The sequence below is a fragment of the Balaenoptera acutorostrata genome, chromosome 2, assembly GCF_949987535.1.
Source record: "Balaenoptera acutorostrata chromosome 2, mBalAcu1.1, whole genome shotgun sequence".
Lineage (NCBI taxonomy): Eukaryota > Metazoa > Chordata > Mammalia > Artiodactyla > Balaenopteridae > Balaenoptera > Balaenoptera acutorostrata.
This window is the reverse complement of record NC_080065.1, coordinates 54732065-54752957: the sequence shown is the minus strand read 5'-3', so window position 1 is coordinate 54752957 and position 20893 is coordinate 54732065. Positions and strand designations below refer to the sequence as shown.

Below are 20893 nucleotides of genomic sequence, written 5' to 3'. Positions count from 1 at the left end.
AAAGGATAAATATTGTATGATTCCACTTATATGAGATCCCTAGAACAGGCAAATGCATAGAAACAGAAAATAGAATAGAGATTACCAGGAGCTCGAGGGAAAGGGGAATGGACAGTTATTGTTTAATGGTCACAGTGACTGTTTGGGATGATAGTGATGAAGTTTTGGAAATAACAGATAGCGGTGATGGTTGTATAACATTGTGAATGTAGTTAATACCATTGAATTGTGCACTTTGAAATGGTTAAGATGGTAAATTTTTATGTTATATGTATGTTATCACAATAAAAAATCAGTTTTATTTCCTCTGTTATTTGTATCTTCAACATTACCTGCATATACCACTATTTATACAGAGATACTGTAAATACTTCTAAACATTGATCACACCGAATACGTGACTAGTTTTTTTCTCTTTTCAAAATATGAGTGCTGAATTGAGATGTTTCTTACAATACCTAGCAATTAAAGTATGTTTCTGGAATTTCACCAATTCCTTTAAGAAAGTTAGAATTCTTTTTCTTCTAAGAGTAAGCAGAAAAATATTTGTTAACCTGCATGTTTACGTATATGTCTAGTCAGTTAATTATTTTACGTTTGAGAGACAGGCCAAAATACCCCGGAATTTCTTCTGCAGTGTTATAGAATTCCTAGAATGTTGAAGCTCTTGACTATAGTACAGCATTTCTGTTGAATTAGAGAAAAATATCTTCTTTAAGTATTTGTCATGGAAATAATTTGAATAAATTAGCTTTTCCACTGATTTCTAATAATTATAGTAATTGAGTAGTATTCTAAACTAGGTCAGAGATTATTTTTTTTTGAGAAATAAATTCCATAACAAGTGGTTTTCTCAGCTTTTCCATGTGATGAAATGTTTGTTCTTATTACTTATCTATATGTCTCCTAAAATGTTATCCAACTGTATTTCAGGTTGCAACAAGGACAGTGTCCGAGCAGGCTGTAAAAAATGTGGCTATCGTAAGTACATTAAAAAATTGCATTTTGTGCAGTGAATCATTGCCTCTTTGGGCAATATGATTTAGCATCCTGATTTCAGGGCCCTGAGCATAGTCCTTTAGCCCTGTTATTTAGCTCAGGTTTGCAGATAATTCAGAAATTCCTCTGTCAGCACCGAATACTCACTTTTCTTCCCTGCTCTGGACCCAGTGACAGGTGGCTATATATCTGATGACTAGCAAAAATGTCGTGAAGTACAAGTGGAGTAGTAGATTTAGGAGTCTGATGAAAGTATATTCCCCAAAAAAGTACATAGATACTTATTCTTTTATTCCTTATCCTTGTAGATACTAGGCAAAGAGGTGAAAGCAATGAAAACTATTTATGAAAGGTTTTCCTGTTTATTGAATTAACTCTTTATAAGGGTGAAATTGGTCCCAGAATTTCTGCTCACTGGTGAAACCTTGATTTAAACAGTCAACCTCCATTATGATTAATGAAATGGAGTGGAAAAGTAAACTTCAGCATGAGCAATTATGTAGTCTAAATTTGTACTTATGTAGTATAAACAAGTATCATTTCCCTAGGTAAATGTAACAATTCCTAAAGCCTTAATAACAGCTCTAACAGTAGCATTACACTGTTTTCTAAGTTGTTTGGAGGACATGCAAATGAGCCTGGATTGTTGTTAATACTCCCATTCACAGCAGAGTTATTTTGTAACGAAATAAAGATGTTCTTGTATGGAAAAAAAACTTTTTTTTTTCAAATCATGTAATAAGAGAGCACTTGGGGCATGAATCTCCAGTAGAAGGGCTAAGAATAAAAGCATGCTAGGAGAACACCAAGTCACATGCCTTCAAGCAAAGGCTGAAACCTGGCTCAGTTGAAGCTTGCTCAACTAGCAAAAGTGGACATATAAGTATACATATCCTTCATATAAATAAAAACTCCTGAAGAATGTGCTTGCATGCAAGAAATGAGGGCAATGATGTCTTTTCCGTTTTTTTAATTTGCTTATATTTATTTATGCTTTGTTCATGTTTTTTCAATCCTTGCTAACTTCATTTCTTTATTCAAGACTTAAGATTAGGAGTACATACATAAGGAGTAAAACCACAAAGAAAAGCAAAGAAGACATACATAAGTGAGGCTAGTGGTTATCTGGGGGAAGTGGGGGACAGCAAGTGGTTTGTGGGGGGAGGGCACACAGAAGATTAATTAGGGTTCCGGTAACAATCTGTTACCTAACCTGAGAGATGGGTATGCAGCTATTTACTTTATTAATTCTCTTTCAACTGTAAATATTCATTGTATATACTCTTCTCTATGTGTGATGCACTTAATAATAAAGATTGTTTGAATTTTTACGTTAAAAAAAAGACTTAAAGTACTATATATATCGATGCTGTATTCACTTCAAAATCTAGAATGGATTTCCCGGTCTGTCTACTAATACCAGTTCATCTACTTGGACTCCTTTTAACTTGTAGGAAAGCAATTAAAATCATTTTTTTGGAAATAGAATTCTTGTTGATCTAGTTTCCTCATTGCTATTTTATATTAGACAATAATGGAAGCATCTGTAGTAATTATAATTTATTTAGAGAAGCCAAGTAAGCAAATAGTTTTGACTGTCTGTCCAAGTTTAGTGCCTTCTGCTATATTATTCAAATCTTTCTTTTGATTTTGGTGATTAAATTATAAACAATTTCTAATTTGTCTCCTATGGAAAATTTTAGTAATATTTCCCTTCTGGGTTAAATTTACATCGTACAGCTGCTAGAGATGAAAGTCTTCTCAGTGTACACCTCTTTCTAATAGAAACTACATTTTAAAAATTATCTGTTATTTGGAGGCCAGAATCTTTGTGTTGCTTGTAGAGGTAAGACAAAGGTCAACAAAACCCTTCAAAATGTTTTTAATGCCTAAGAATTTGAATATTTGTCAGTGAGGTACGAAAGAGTATTTTCTCTCTATTATTGTGAAAAGAGTGGTTTAGATTGTACACTTTTTAAAACTTCAGTACTTGATTGAAAAATATTTTATTGTCAGTATGTTTCAATAATGGTTATATTGTTTTTTAAAAGTTTCAAATTAAACATGAATGTGTTGCTAGGTTAACATAGATCTCACTTTTTCGTGGCAGAATTTCCTCAGCAAAATTAGAAAAATGGTAATTTCTATAATGAGTTTTTATTTGAATTTTTTTGAAGTTGGCAACTTCTGAATATTTAAAAGCTACAAGGACGCTAAGCCTTTGTCCATGCAATAAATGTCTCAGATAATTATGACAGTTCTCAGAAAATATGATAAAATGAGGTTCAATACAGTACACTCAGTAGTTTCTCAGAGCATTTGATTACAGCAATAGGAAATAAAAACATTTTATTTAACTTAAAAATGCTAATCTATTGATATAATATACAGTCATGACCTTTTCTTTGCCATGGGTCTGCTAATTGGTGTTACACACAATCTTTTGAGTGCAAATCATATTTGACATGTATTTTCTACTTTTTGTAGTTTGTTTCTTCAAAGATGAGCAAGCAGTTAAGATACTTGTAAAGAAATCTGAGTGCAAAATCATTCTATCATTAGTTCTCAACTAGAGGTGATACAGCTTCCCTGGAAATATGTGAAGGTTTTTTTGTTTAGTTACCCATAACAACTGTCATACCGGAGAAGAGCAGTATGACATTTAGTATGTAGGGTCCAGGAACTATAAACATCCTGCAGTGTCTTGGACAATGAAGAATTGTCTGGCCCAAAATGCCAATGACACCCCCTTTGAGAAAAAAAGATACCTTTTCTCACTGTTTTAGGTTTTTTTCTCCTATCTTTGCAGTCTTCTTACCAAGACTTAATTTGAAAACTGCTTTTTTAAAGCAGTTCGTCTAAATCAAGCCTTTCCAGAAGTACTGCTTTGTTTCATGGAAACAACTACTCTTTTTTCTTTTTCCACATTCATATTTTTTGACTTACATGGTATTATATAAACAAATTTTGGAACAATGAATAACAGACTCTTGGTGGAGTAAAATATCAACAGATGGAGTAAAATAGATAGGCATGAGCTGAGGAAAAAGCGATCAAGAAGGTACAATGCCAGGAGAAGCAGGACTAGGCAGCATCATATAAGCCGAAGGAGTAAAGGTTTTCAAGGTTGAGGAGAAATGTCAGGTGTAGTAGATAAGATTTGTGAGAAACAGATTGAAAAATGTTCACTGGATTTGCCAGGTAGAATGCTTTGCTGACCTTAGCAAGATCAGTTTAAGTAGAGTTGTAGGTCATGAAACAAACTATGTAGATTCAGGCCTGAATGGTGAGGGATAGGGCCTATGTTATTTCCATTTTTCAAGAAATTTACATGAGGGACTTCCCTGGTGGCGCAGTGGTTAAGAATCTGCCTGCCAATGCAGGGGACACAGGTTCGAGCCCTGGTCCGGGAAGATCCCACATGCCGCAGAGCAACTAAGCCAGTGCGCCACAGCTACTGAGCTTGTGCTCTAGAGCCCACTTGCCACAACTACTGAAGCCTGTGCTCCACAAGAGAAGCCACCGCAACGAGAAGCCCACACACTGCAACAAAGAGTAGCCCCCACTCACGTAACTAGAGAAGCCCGTGCGCAGCAACGAGGACCCAACGCAGCCAAAAATAAATAAATAAATAAAATTTAAAAAAAAAAAGAAAGAAAGCAATTTACACGAGAAAAGTAGGGTACTGTCTTAAGGTCCATATGGGCTGCTATAACAAAATAACACAGGCTGGGTAGCTTATAAACAACAGAAATGTATTGCTCACAGTTCTAGAAGCTGAAAGTCCGAGTTCTGGATGCCAGCATGGTCGGGTGAAAGCCCTTTTCCAAGTCACAGATTTTTGTTGTATCCCCAGTTGGCGGAAGAGGCTAGGGACCTCTCTGGAGTCTCTTTTAGAAGGCACTAATCCCATTCATGAGGATACCACCCTCAGAACCTAATCACCTTCCAAAGGCCCCACCTACTAATACCATCACCTATGGGGGTTAGAATTTCAACATATGAATTTTGGGGGACACAAACATGCATATCATATTGAATAATTCCTAGAAGGGCATATGGGATAAATGGAGGGTTTTATATTTGAAGTATAAGATGTGTATATAGACCAAGAGGATATTAGAAGAGATCTTGTAGATATTGGAGACAGGAGAAGATTATGGAATTTTCTCTTACGAGGTATGACAAGGATACCTCTTAAGTCTGGAGAAAACTAGGTGAGAAAAATATGGTGGTTTTCAGGTGCAGAGACAAAGTAGAAGGAGATGCTGCCTGTTAATCTTAATTTTCTTTGTAAATTAGGAGGCAGGATCATCTGTTTTGGGAGGAGGCACTGAGTGGGCCAGGGAATGGTCGAAGAATGATTTAAGTCAGGCATTAGTTTGGAAAAGTCATTAAGGGAAATAGGAGAGGAAGTTGACCAAAGACAAACAAAAAATGAAAAAGTTTGTGTTTGTTCTCATGTCCATGAATGTGTGATTGTGTTCAAGCATTGTTTGGCTGCTCAGGGGTAGGCATGACTCAAAGAAAGGATAGCTTTGACCCAGACTAGTTGTTTTACAGTGAGGTACAGTAAAACAGGAATATGAAAGAGTCAATGAGGCTTATAAAAGAGTGTTCAGATGGTCAGGAATGATAGACTAAGAGAAAAATGAAGCGATTAAGTGACTGAAGGTCTTAACGAGATTCAGAAACAGATCTGTGCATGGGTATAAGGGAATAAGGAAACTAGAAGGATAAAAGGTTATAGTCAAAGTACTATAATAGTGGAGTTTAAAATTTCAGACATGATACAGTTCCAGGTGATGACAAGGAACCTTGTGTGGCCATGGCATCTAGAATGTCAAGGAGCTGAGAAAAGCCATCCAAAGCCATAGGCTGTCCGTCCAGGCTATGGAAGGGCTTAAGGTAAAGAGCTAGAGTGTGAGCCAGGCTCCAACAATTTTGGTGGATGGGGCTGTTACACAGCAGCAGAGGGCTGAAGGGGAGCATAGGGGACTGCTATGTGGAAGCAGTGTTGAGGAGCCTGGAGGATGCTAATAATACAGAGGTAAGCTGTAAAGAAGCGTCTGCAGGAAAGAGCCAAGTATCCCTTAAAAAAAGCAGTAGAGGGAGCATTCTGTGAACAGGTAGCACAGTTTGTTTACCAGGGATTGCAGGTTTCAGAAGCTGTCATAAAAAGATGGGAACAGAAGGGGGTGATGATTAGTTAAGTCAGAGGAACAGAAAGAGCAATGTGTGGATGAGACTTCAGGGAAGTAATATGAATACAGAGACCTGCACTTTTGGGTGGGAACCAAAATGATAGGGATGTGAAGTTTGGGGAATTAACTGGGTTTAAGAATTCAGAAGTTTATAATGTAGCTTTCATCATCTCAAAACTCAGGACCTTAGGTAGAGACGAAGCCTGGTAAAAATTAGTACTTGTTAGCCTAGTCTGTACACTCTGTAGGCCAAGAAAGAAGTGCATGGGTACCCTAATTATAAAACAAGAGTTTTTTTAATGCATTGACACATTTTTATCTGAACAGTCTAAATGAAACTGTAGGTTTTATTGTTACTGGACACTTAGAGTTGCCCACATAGCCACTCCTTGAGTGAGAATATGCCTTTGCTTTTATTGGTACAATAACTGGTAAGAACCTGGTACTGTGTATTGAATATCTACTTGGTGCTAGGGTCTGTACTAAGCAGTTTAAAGATATGATTCATTGCATTTCATTCCTAAAACAACGCTGTGAAGTAGGTTTCATAGTCTCTATTTTTATGAACATTCAAAACCATTGGTCTGTGTGTAGGTGCAAACCTTAGCTGGCAGTTACTAGCTGTGTGACTTTAGGCAAGTTACTTAACCACTCTGTGCTTCAGTTTTGTGTCTGTAAAATGAGATAATTATATTACTTAGTTCCATAGACTTGTTGTAAAGATTAAATTAGTTAATGCAAGTTTTACATCAATGCTTTGCCCAAAATCATTATTATTGATTATTATTGTTACAAATAATTATTGTGACAAATCAGAAAACAGGCTCAAGAGGATTACTCTGTTATTAAATAGGAAAACTGAAAATTGAAATCTGGTTATTAGTAAGACTTCATACTGTGCCATGGTGCTTTTTCCCCATTTAAAAAAATTGTGGTAGGAGATTGGTTCTAGATGGCGGAGCAGAAGGACGTGTGCTCTCTCCCTCTTGCAAGAGCACCGGAATCACAGCTAACTGCTGAACAATCATCGACAGGAAGACACTGGAACTCACCAAACAAGATACCTCACATCCAAAGACAAAGGAGAAACCACAGTGAGATGGTAGGAGGGGCGCAATCACAATAAAATCAAATCCCATAACTGCTGGGTGGGTAACTCACAAACTGGAGTACACTTATTCCACAGAAGTCCATGCACTGGAGTGAAGGTTCTGAGCCCCACGTCAGGCTTCCCAACCAGGGGACTGGCAACAGGAGGAGGAATTCCTAGAGAATCAGACTTTGAAGGCTAGCGGGATTTGATTGCAGGACTTTGACAGGACTGGGGGAAACAGAGACTCCACTCTTGGAGGGCACATGCAAAGTAGTGTATGCATAGGGACCCAGGGGAAGGAGCAGTGACCCCATAGAAGACTGAACCAGACCTACCTGCTAGTGGTGGAAGGTCTCCTGCAGAGGCGGGGAGTGGCTGTGTCTCATCATGAGGACAAGGACACTGGCAGCAGAAGTTCTGGGAAGTACTCCTTGGCATTAGCCCTCCCAGAACCTGCCATTAGCCCCACCAAAGAGCCCGGTAGGCTCCAGTGTTGGGTTGCCTCAGGCCAAACAACCAACAGGGAGGGAACCCAGCCCCACCCATCAGCAGACAAGCAGATTACAGTTTTACTGAGCTCTGCCCACCAGAGCAACAGCCAGCTCTACCCACCACCAGTCCCTCCCATCAGGAAACTTGTACAAGCCTCTTAGATAGCCTCATCCACCAGAGGGAAGACAGCAGAAGCAAGAAGAACTACAATCCTGCAGCCTGTGGAACAAAGACCACAGTCACAGAAACATAGACAAGTTGAAAAGGTAGAGGGCTATGTACCAGATGAAGGAACAAGATAAAACCCCAGAAAAACAACTAAATGAAGTGGAGATAGGCAACCTTCCAGAAAAAGAATTCAGAATAATGATAGTGAAGATGATCCAGGACCTCAGAAAAAGAGTGGAGGCAAAGATTGAGAAGATGCAAGAAATGTTTAACAAAGACCTAGAAGAATTAAAGAACAAACACCTAGAAGAATTAACAAACAAACAGAGATGAACAATACAATAACAGAAATGAAAAATACACTAGAAAATACACTAGAAGGAATCAATAGCAGAGTAACTGAGGCAGAAGAACAGATAAGTGACCTAAAAGACAGAATGGTGGAATTCACTGCCATGGAACAGAATAAAGAAAAAAGAATGAAAAGAAATGAAGACAGCCTAAGAGACCTCTGGGACAACATTAAACGCAGCAACATTTGCATTATAGGGGTCCCAGAAGGAGAAGAGAGAGAGAAAGGACCCAAGAAAATATTTGAAGTGATTATAGTCTAAAACTTCCCTAACATGGGAAAAGAAATAGCCACCCAAGTCCAGGAAATGCAGAGAGTTCCAGGCAGGATAAACCCAAGGAGAAAAACGCCGAGACACATAGTAATCAAATTGACAAAAATTAAAGACAAAGAAAAACTATTGAAAGCAACAAGGGAAAAATGACAAATAACATACAAGGGAACTCCCATAAGGTTAACAGCTGATTTCTCAGCAGAAACTCTACAAGCCAGAAGGGAGTGGCATGATATATTTAAAGTGATGAAAGGGAGGAAACTACAACCAAGATTACTCTACCCGGAAAGGATCTCATTCAGATTCGACAGAGAAATCAAAAGCTTTACAGACAAGCAAAAGCTAAGAGAATTCAGCACCACCAAGCCAGCTCTACAACAAATGCTAAAGGAACTTCTCTAAGTGGGAAACACAAGAGAAGAAAACGACCTACAGAAACAAACCCATAACAATTAAGAAAATGGTAATAGGAACATACGTATCGAGAATTACCTTAAATGTGAGTGGATTAAATGCTCCAACCAAAAGACAGGCTTGCTGAATGGATACAGAAACAAGACCCATATATATGCTGTCTACAAGAGACCCACTTCAGACCGAGGGACACATACAGACTGAAAGTGAGGGGATGGAAAAGATATTCCATGAAAATGGAAATCAAAATAAAGCTGGAGTAGCAATTCTCATATCAGACAAAATAGACTTTAAAATAAAGAATGTTATAAGTGACAGGGAAGGACACTACATAATGATCACGGGATCAATCCAAGAAGAAGATATAACAATTATAAATATATATGCACCCAACATAGGAGCACCTCAATACATAAGGCAAATGCTAACAGCTCTAAAAGAGGAAGTTGACAGTAACACAATAATAGTAGGGGACTTTAACACCTCACTTACACCAATGAACAGATCATCCAAAGTGAAAATTAATAAGGAAGCACAAGCTTTAAATGACATAATAGACCAGATAGATTTAATTGATATTTATGGGACATTCCATCCAAAAACAGCAGATTACAGTTTCTTCTCAAGTGCACATGGAACATTCTCCAGGATAGATCAGATTTTGGGTCACAAATCAAGCCTCAGTAAATTTAAGAAAATTGAAATCATATCAAGCATCTTTTCTGACCACAACGCTATGAGATTAGAAATCAATTACAGGGAAAAAAACATAAAAAACACAAACACATGAGGCTAAACAATATGTTACTAAATAACTAGGAGATCACTGAAGAAATCAAAGAGGAAATCAAAAAATACCTAGAAACAAATGACAATGAAAACACGACGATCCAAAACCCATGGGATGCAGAAAAAGCAGTTCTAAGAGGGAAGTTTATAGCAATACAAGCCTACCTCAAGAAACAAGAAAAATCTCAAATAAACAATCTAACCTTACACCTAAAGGGACTAGAGAAAGAAGAATAAACAAAACCCAAAGTTAGTAGAAAGAAAGAAATCATAAAGATCAGAGCAGAAATAAATGAAATAGAAACAAAGAAAACAATAGGACAGATCAATAAAACTAAAAGCTGGTTCTTTGAGAAGATAAACAAAATTGATAAACCATTAGCCAGACTCACCAAGAAAAAGGGAGAGGACTCAAATCAGTAAAATTAGAAATGAAAAAGGAGAAGTTACAACAGACACCACAGAAATACAAAGCATCCTAAGAGACTACTACAAGCAACTCTATGCCAATAAAATGGACAACCTGGAAGAAATGGACAAATTATTAGAAAGGTATAACCTTCCAAGGCTGAACCAGGAAGAAATAGAAAATATGAACAGACCAATCACAAGTAATGAAATTGAAACTGTGATTAAAAATCTTCCAACAAGCAAAAGTCCAGGACCAGATGGCTTCACAGGTGAATTCTATCAAACATTTAGAGAAGAGCTAACACCCATCCTTCTCAAACTCTTCCAAAAAATTGCAGAGGAAGGAACACTCCCAAACTCATTCTATGAGGCCACCATCACCCTGATACCAAAACCAGATAAAGATACTACAAAAAAAGAAAATTACAGACCAATATCACTGATGAATAGAGATGCAAGAATCCTCAACAAAATACTACCAAACATAATCCAACAACACATTAAAAGGATCACCCACCATGATCAAGTGGGATTTATCCCAGGGATGCAAGGCTTCTTCAATATATGCAAATCAATCAATGTGATACACCATATTAACAAATTGAAGAATAAAAACCATATGATCATCTCAGTAGATGCAGGAAAAGATTTTGACAAAATTCAACACCCATTTATGATAAAAACTCTCCAGAAAGTGGGCATAGAGGGAACCTACCTCAACATAATAAGGGCCATATACGACAAACCCACAGCAAACATCCTTCTTAATGGTGGAAAACTGAAAGCATTTCCTCTGAGATCAGGAGCAAGACAAGGATGTCCACTCTGACCACTATTATTCAACATAGTTTTGGAAGTCTTAGCCACGGCAATCAGAGAAGAAAAAGAAATAAAAGGAATCCAAATTGGAAAAGAAGAAGTAAAACTTGTCACTGTTTGCAGATGAAATGATACTGTACATAGAGAATCCTAAAGATGCCACCAGGAAACTACTAGAGCTAATCAAAATTGCAGGATACAAAACTAATGCACAGAAATCTCTTGCATTCCTATACACTAATGAAAAATCTGAAAGAGAAATTAAGGAAACACTCCCATTTACCACTGCAACAAAAAGAATAAAATACCTAGGAATAAACCTACCAAGGGAGACAAGACCTGTAGGCAGAAAACTATGACACTGATGAAAGAAATTAAAGATGATACCAACAGATGGAGAGATATACCATGTTCTTGGATTGGAAGAATCAATATTGTGAAAATGACTATACTACCCCAAGCAATCTACAGATTCAATACGATCCCTATCAAATTACCAATGCCATTTTTTACAGAACTAGAACAAAAAAATCTTAAAATTTGTTTGGAGACACAAAAGACCCTGAATAGCCAAAGCAATCTTGAAGGGGAAAAAAAAAAAAAAAACGGAGCTGGAGGAATCAGACTGCCTGACTTCAGACTATACTACAAAGCTACAGTAATCAAGACAATATGGTACTGGCACAAAAACAGAAACAGAGATCAATGGAACAGGATAGAAAGCCCAGAGATAAACCCACACACCTACGGTCAACTAGTCTATGACAAAAGAGGCAAGGATATACAATGGAGAAAAGACAGTGTCTTCAATAAGTGGTGCTGGGAAAATTGGACAGCTACATGTAAAAGAATGAAATTAGAACACTCCCTAACACCATACACAAGAATAAACTCAAAATGGATTAGAGGACTAAATGTAAAACTGGACACTATAAAACTCTTAGAGGAAAACATAGGAAGAACACTCTTTGACATAAATCACAGCAAGATCTTTTTGATCCACCTCCTAGAGAAATGGAAATAAAAACAAAAATAAACAAATGGGACCTAATGAAACTTTAAAGCTTTTGCAAAGCAAAGGAAACTAGAAACAAGATGAAAAGACAACCCTCAGAATGGAGATAATATTTGCAAACGAATCAACAGACAAAGGATTAATCTCCAAAATATATAAACAGCTCATGCAGCTCAGTATTAAAAAAACAATGCAATCCAAAACTGGGCAGAAGACCTAAATAGACATTTCTCCAAAGAAGACATACAGATGGCCAAGAAGCACATGAAAAGCTGCTCAACGTCACTAATTATTAGAGAAATGCAAATCAAAACTACAATGAGGTATCACCTCACACCAGTTAGAATGGACATCATCAGAAAATGTACAAACAACAAATGCTGAAGAGGGTGTGGAGAAAAGGGAACCCTCTTGCACTGTTGGTGGGAATGTAAATTGATACAGCCACTGTGGAGAACAGTATGGAGGTGCTTTAAAAAACTAAAAATAGAATTACCACATGACCCAGCAATCCCACTACTGGGCATATACCTAGAGAAAACCATCATTCAAAAAGACACATGCACCCCAATGTTCATTGCAGCACTATTTACAATAGCCAGGTCACGGAAGCAACCTAAATGCCCATCAACAGATGAATGGATAAAGAAGATGTGGTACATATATGCAATGGAATATTACTCAGCCATAAAAAGGAACGAAATTGGGTCATTTGTAGTGACGTGGATGGATGTAGAGGCTGTCATACAGAGTGAAGTAAGTCAGATAGAGAAAAACAAATATCGTAGATTAACACATATATGTGGAACCTAGAAAAATTGTACAGATGAACCGGTTTTCAGGGCAGAAATTGAGACACAGATGTAGAGAACAAATGTATGGACACCAAGGGGGGAAAGAGGCAGGGGAGGTGTGGGGTGGGGGGTGGGATGAATTGGGTGGTTGAGATTGGAATATATACACTGATATGTATAACATGAATAACAAATAAGAACTTGCTGTATAAGAAAATAAATAAAATTGAAAAAAAATTGTGGTAAAATACATATAACATAATTTGCCATTTTAACCATTTTTAAGTATACAATTCAGTGGCATTAATTACATTCACAATGTTGTACAACCATCGCCACTATCTATTACAAAACTTTTCCATCACCCCAAACAGAAACTCTATAAACCTTAAGCAGTACCTCCCTGCTCCTCCCTTCCCCCAGACCCTGGTAACCTCTAATCTACTTTCTATCTCTATGAATTTGGCCATTTTAGATATTTCATGTAAGTCGAATCTTATAGTATTTGTCTTTTTGTGTCTGGCTTATTTCCTTTAGCATAATGTTTTTAAAGTTCATTCATGTTGTAGTGTGTATCATAACTTTATTCCTCTTTATGGCTGAATGATATTTCATTGTATGAATACACCACATTTTCTTTATCCATTCATCTATTGATAGACACGGGTTATTTTTACCTTTTGGCTATTGTGATTAATGGGCAATGAATTTTGTTGTGTAAGTGTCTGTTTGAGTCCTCGTTTTCGATTCTTTTGGGTATATACCTAGGAGTGGAATGCTGGGTCATCTGTGTGCAGCTTCTTGAGGAGTTGCCAAACTGTTTTCCACAGCAGCTCCATCATTTTATATTCCCTCCAGAAATGTACAAGAGTGCCAGTTTCTCCACATTCTTGCCAACGCTTACTTTCCTTTCTCTTTTCTTTTTTTAAAATTGTAGCCATCTTAATAGATGTGAAGTGATATCTCATGGTTTTCATTTGCATTTCTCTAAAGACTAATGATGTTGGGTATCTTTTCATGGTCTTACTGGCCATTTGTATATCTTCTTTGGAGAAATGTCTATTCAATTTCTTTGCCCATGTTTTAATTGAGTTGTCTTTTTGTTCTTGAGTTGCGGGAATTGTATATATACTAAATAGTTAACCCTATCAGATATATAATTTACAAATCTTTTCTTCCATTCTGTAGGTTGTCTTTTCACTTTCATAATAATTTCTTTGCACAAATGTTTTAAATTTTGATGAAATCCAACTTATCGGTTTTATCTTTTGTTACTTGTGCTGTTGGTGTTTTATATGTAAGAATCCATTGCCAAATCCAAGTTAAAGAAGATTTACCCCATGCTTTCTTCTAAGAGTTTTATGGTTTTAGCTCTTATATTGTTGTGGTCTTTAATCCATTTTGAGTCAGTTTTTGCGTATGATGTGAGGTGAGGAGTTCAACTTCATGTGTTTGCATGTGGAAATCCTGTTGTCCCAGCACCATCTCTTGAAGAGACTGTTCTTTCCCCACTGAATAAACTTGACACTCTCGTCAAAAAGCAATTGGCTATATATGTATGGGTGTATTTCTGGACTCTAAATTCTATTCCATTGGTCTATATGACTATCCTTATGACACTATCACCCTGTTTTGATTACTATAGCTTTGTGGTAAGTTTTGAAATCAGGAAATGTGAGTCTTCCACCTTTATTCTTTTTCAAGATTGTTTTGGCTGTTCAGGGTCCCTTACATTTTTGTATGAATTTAAGGATTGGCTTTTCCATTTCTGAAAAAGCCACATTACTTTTTACATTCAGCTACTAAAATGTTATAACTTGAAATGTCTCTACATATCTGTGGTCAAAATTTAAGTTTCTGGTCATCTAAGAATTTTCTCCTCAGGACTTCCCTGGTGGTGCAGTGGTTAAGAATCCACCTCCCAATGCAGGGGACACGGGTTTGATCCCTGGTCCAGGAAGATTCCACATGCTGTGGAGCAACTAAGCTCGTGTGCCACAACTACTGAGCCCACGTGCCACAACTACTGAAGCCCACGCACCTAGAGCCCGTGCTCTGCAACAAGAGAAGCCACTGCAATGAGAAGCCCGCGCATCACCACAAAGAGTAGCCCCCGCTCGCCACAACTAGAGAAAGCCTGTGCACAGCAACAAAGAACCAATGCAGCCAAAAAAAATAACTAATAAATAAACAAACAAACAAACATGGAGAGGATGTTGGCCCCGGGGGGTGTGGGTGTGGGTGGGGTTGGGAGCTGCTGGCTGGAGAATGTGGCTGAGGCCGGACCTGCTGGAAGTCACCATGTCCAGGCAGGTCCACGGCCTGTTGTTTTTTTTTCTTTTTTAAAGAATTTTCTGCTCATTGTCTCCTGAGAGTCTATGTAGAAAAGAGGTAACAAGAACTATATTTTGGAATAATTTTCTAAGTTTGTTCACTTATTCCCCAATTTAAAAAAAAAAGGAAAATTTATTTGTAGCTTCACAAACAACTTGTCTTATTATCAGTTTAGGGTCAGTTTCATTGAAGTAAGGCTGAAATGGGTGTGAGACAGAGACTGCTGCCAGTGTGGTTATTAAGTATTTTATTTATATGAAATATTTATTACAATATAAGGTGTTTGGATGCAAAGCTAGATTAAGTAAAGGAAAAATTGTATCATCAGGAGTTCTGATCAGAATGGCAAGCTGAAGCAACATAGAAAGTCCTCCTTTCTGCTCCAAAAACAGAGAGATACTGGAGAAAAATAGAGTAACAACAAAAATAAAAATAACCAAGCTCAAAAGAATAAAAGGGAAATCCCCAGGTGTTGGAAAGGAAAAGGAGCTCAAAGCTAGAGCAGGGAATGATAGCTGAAAACAATGAGGTCCACGGGCCTACTGAGTAGACTTTTATGGGATACGGAATGAAGCTTTAGACCCCTGTTGGATGGCAGCATGGCCAGAGTGGAGGCTCTTGTTTAAAGCCAAATTGCTCAAAAAAGCAGTAAAGCAGGAATTAGAAAAATTCCATATACTGTCTAGGGAAAGTGATGAGAAAGTTTACTGTGTTTAAGTTCCTATAAAATAATAATTAGAAGAAAAGGAATAATCGAGAATTGGCAACCCAAGCTTATACCTTGAGTAGGTATGAGGAGTGAATTTATACTGCCCCCAGTGAGGCAGGAACTATTTGTCGAAGCTAAGAAATTAACAGGAAAAATTGGTCTGGTATCAAATTAAATTAAAAAAATAAGTCCAGCTACATGTCATTATTAGTGAAACTACTTAGAAAACTAAAAACTGCATAGAAAATTTTAAAATAAAGGGATGGGGAAAAAAGAGCAAATAGATATTAGGTTGAATATTGTTGATAATCAGCTGTTTTACTCACAAAAGTTGCAACTTCATATGATTCAACTAATAATAATGGAGAAATTGACAAATCTATAGTGATAAAGGTACTTAAAATTATACTATCAGAAGTTATTACACAAAAAAGTAAGATGGAGATTTGAACAACAAAATAGACATCAACAAATAGTGATGTATATTCTTTTAAAATACATATCAAGTTTTTCCCTAAATTTACTACATGATAGGCCATAAAAGAAATCTCAGCAAATACTAAAAAACTGATGTCATACAGACTTCACTCTCTGATAACAGTGTAATAAATTTAGAAATCAACAAGAGCATAGTCTGAAAGCTCCATATGTTTGGAAACTAAAAAGAACGCTTCTGAATGATTCATTTGAAAGAAATCACAATAGAGAAAACTTGGTTCCAGCAGTATGGCAGACTGGACCCTTCTGTAAACAACTAAGAAACTTGTATGAAATATGCAATACATATTAGATATATTAGTGTGCTAGAAGAAAATAAAGAATTAAAGAATCCTTAGAGGCCAGCAACCAAAGGAAAGCAGAACCTCTAGGAGGTTAAGTCTTGAGGGTATTTGCTGAACCCAAGGTTCTTGAACTTCTACTGTCATGTGTTGGCAGGGTGCAGGGAATAAAGGCAAGGCTCAGGGCCCCGCCCAAGATTGGTACCCTACTAGGAGATGCTCTTGTATAAATCTAGGTCTTCCAAAAGTCTTCACCCTTAATTAAGAGAACTAGAAATAAATTCTAGTCCAGGGTTGTAGTGAATCATTAGTGGGTTGTGAAATCAATTATGTGGTTTCTATCAGCATTGATTTTTTTTGAATATCACATGTCATAATGCTTCATGTAATTTTTGTTTTAATTTTTGTGGGTTAGTGTGTATATGTATATGAATGTATATATGAATATACTTGGTTGCATTGTTATTTTTTACCATCGGTCAGCCCTAGTCAAAAGAATTCAAAAGCTACTGCCTTAGAGAAGCTGTGCCATGTGTGCACAGAGAGACGTGTATAGCTACGCATTTCAGCATTATTTATAATAGCAAAATACTAGAAGCAACCTAAGATCCTATCAGTAGTAGAAAGGGTAAATATATTTTTATATAATGGGACATTATTCATCAGATAAAATGAGATAATTATATCTACTTATGTTAACATAGATAAATCACAAAACATAATACTGAATGACAGAAACAAGTTACAGAACGATAGGTAAGTATAATTGAGTTTATGTTAAAAAATAATAAAAATACAATATTCTGTTTTGAAAAGATAAGACACCAACTTCAGTATACCAACTTCTGAAGAGAGAATGGAATGGGATTGGGGCAGGGTTCCAGGGGATGGTGCAAGCTCTCCAACTTTGTGTATGTGTGTGTGCACACACACATGCAGTTTTTCACTTTAAAAAAAAATTAAGTAAATAAAACAAAATGTTAACATGTGGGTGATAAGCACTTACGTATTATTAGTGATTTTATCTCCTGTACTTTTCTGGTGTTTGTATTCAATAATATTTGATTTTTTAATTGCATCATGCAATAAGTAGATAACTGTTGTAGTTTTTTTTTTAAATTTATTTTTGGCTGCATTGGGTCTTCCTTGCTGCACGCGGGCTTTCTCTAGTTGCAGTGAGCGGGGGCTACTGTTCGTTGCTGTGCGCGGGTATGTCATTGCAGTGGCTTCAATTGTTGCAGAGCACAGGCTCTAAGCGCACGGGCTTCAGTAGTTGTGGCTCATGGGCTCTAGAGTGTGGGCTCAGTAGTTGTGGCGCACGGGCTTAGTTGCTCCGTGGCATGTGGGATCTTCCCGGACCAGGGCTCGAACCCGTGTACCCTGCATTGGCAGGCGGATTGTTAACCACTGCGCCACCAGGGAAGCCCTGTTGTAGTTTTCTTATAGGGAGAATCTTTAAGGACTGAATGATGTCAGAATTAGAATCTTAGGTGTTCTTTTGAAGAACATGTTCAATTATGTTATTATGGCATCTTTAATTAGGTGACAGCTGTGTAATTGCATAAGTATAGTAGTCAAGCTGAGAAGCAAAAAAGTATATGGAAAAGGAATAAAACATAAAATCCAACGTTGAGAATATTTTCTTTAGTACATACTAAGTACATTAATTCAATATCCTGAAATCCATAAGAAGTAACCAAAAAGCATGCTTATTGAATTAGAAGCCCTGTTGAAGAAAAGAAAAAGTCCTCTGAATATTTCATTCAGGTAAAGCAAACTACCACCCACTGAATAAAAGTTAAAACTAAACGTTATATTACTAAAATTGTAACTTGTTGCTTAGTGAACAAACACAGCAAAAAGTATAATGTATCTATAGTTTTGTCATTCATGTTTTTTTGTTTGTTTTACTTAGCTGGTCACCTGACTTTTGAATGCCGCAATTTTCTCCGAGTAGACCCCAAAAGGGACATAGTTTTGGATGTCAGCAGCACAAGTAGTGAAGAGAGTGATGAAGAAAATGAAGAACTGAATAAACTGCAAGCATTACAAGAAAAAAGTAAGCAATACTTTTTTTTCCCCCTCCATCCTTTAAAAATGTTTCTAAATGTTCTGCTATATTATGTCATGTTTATCTATTGTTCTATTATATTTGTCATTAAGATATCTTTTGCCTCTTATGTAAGAAGTACTGCATAGGTAAGGAAATAGGCTCTGAACATTGTAAGTAATTTGCCCAAAGTCAAACAGTTGGTCAGTGATAGAACCAACAGGCAAGTCTATTTCTGATTCCCCAACACAGGTTTTATTGTGTTTTGTTTTGTTTTTTGTTTTTCCATCTTACTGGGATGTATCACATGGTACAAAGAGTCTGATTTAAGATTTGGTTTCTATTCCTATTTGGCTACTTTTTAGTATGTGACTTTTAGCAAATCACTTAACTGCTCTGAACTTCAGTTTCCTTGTGGGATAACACAAAGGATTGTATTGTCAAATCACACTCATTCATATCAGAGGTCTTAGCAGTATCAAGCTTTACTAATACCGTTGACCCTTGAACAACATGGGTTTGAACTGCATGGGTCCACTTTTACGCAGATTTTTTTCGGTAATACATACTGCAATACTTTATAAGCTGCGGTTGGTGGAATCCGCAGCTGTGGAGCCATGGATATGGAGAAACTGCATATATGGAGGGCAACTATGAGTTACACTTGGACTTTGGACAGCACAGAGGGGCAACATCCCTAACCCCTGCGTTGTTCAAGGGTCAACTGTAATTTCAAGTATACAAGTGATCATGAGGCATAGGCAAAGCAGCAAGAGTTCCAGGACTATAGTATAATTTCCCAGGTACCCACTCTGGCCAAGGTTAACATAAATGGTTTCTACATTACTTACATGAAAGAAAGTCTTTTTGGTCATGAAGCATCTCAATTTTATGCCCATAGTTACATTTTCCAGGGATTATGGATTTGTGCCCCATAAATCCCTAGATTCCAGGATTATTTGCCATAAACAATCTTAGACATCCTGCTATAAGCAGTTTATAAATAAGGATTCTCTTGCCAAACAGCTTGATCATGGACTTCTAGCTTTCAGAACAGTGAGGAAATAAATTTCTGTTATTTAAGCCACACCCCTCCTCCCCCCACAAAAAAGGATTCTCTGGCTAGCAAATAATTTATTTCCAGGAGGTCTGTCATTAGCATGTTGATGAAGAGATTTGACCAAGTTACCTTCTTTCTTTCCTGGGGCATTCTCCTTTCCCCTCAAAAAGAAAACAGATTTCAGACCACTGTTTAACCATTTGTTTCCCATCTTGTGTATAAAATAACCTATCCTTGCAATGGGGTTTTTAGAGATAAAATGTGATGCTGTATGTGAAAATATTTTGTAAACTACAAAATGTTACATGGTAGTTGTCACACAGAAGCAAAATGGAACTTATTTGTATATGGGTTTAGGCATGGCATGAGAGAGATACAAAAAAGGTTAAACTTGTTTTAGATCATCAGAGAACAGTAAATGCTTAAAAAAATTTTAACCTTTCCATATTATATCCAGTGAAGGTAAGTGAAAAAGTCAAATGCCAGGGTACTAGGACAAGCTGAGAAGGCAGAAGAGGGATAGTGTTCCAAAGAAAGCAAACAAGAGTAACAGTAAATATGAGTATATACAACTTAAGGGTAAAGATAGCTGCTTGAATATAAATATTTACTTTTGGGACTTCCCTGGCAGTCCAGTGGTTAAGAATCTATGCTTCCACTACAGGGGGCACGGGTTCAATCCCTGGTCGGGGAACTAAGATCCCGCATGCCGCAGGATCTTTATACATAAATAAAGATATATATTTACTTTTGCTCCCTACTGAAACAACACTAAAATAGTAGTAGAAGAAATTTTTAAAGACATAAACTCACAAGGACAAAGAAAATAAGAGTCAAAAAATTTTGCTGAAAAGCAGATGGGTTAGTGATAATGGACTGAACACTTTAAGAGAGCTCAACCCTTTAACAGTGTGGAAAACTGAGAAGTAACCTGATTATACACTGTAAACCCCCCTAAAGTCTTGATAATGAGTATCCTTGGGTACGTGAAGTAGTTATATGTTCTGTTCCCTTTCCCTACTCTGTGAAGCCCTGTTGCCTCAGCAGACTGCCACAGGTCTATTTTCTAGACAGGTAAGACAAACGGTCTTTAAACTGGGACACACCAAACACAAATGAAAATAGTTAAGTTAAAGG

At 37.0% G+C, this 20893-nt stretch overlaps 1 protein-coding gene across 2 annotated transcripts in view; it reads left to right on the top strand.

Annotated features, from left to right (window-relative positions):
* Nucleotides 1-20893, top strand: part of SREK1IP1 (SREK1 interacting protein 1) — a 59559-nt gene that overhangs the window by 10326 nt on the left and 28340 nt on the right. For both annotated transcript variants that reach the window (XM_057540314.1, XM_007176034.3), the window contains exons 2-3: nt 934-981; nt 18562-18705. In XM_057540314.1, coding sequence (XP_057396297.1) covers nt 934-981; nt 18562-18705 — 192 coding nt within the window. The remainder of the gene's footprint in view (nt 1-933; nt 982-18561; nt 18706-20893) is intronic.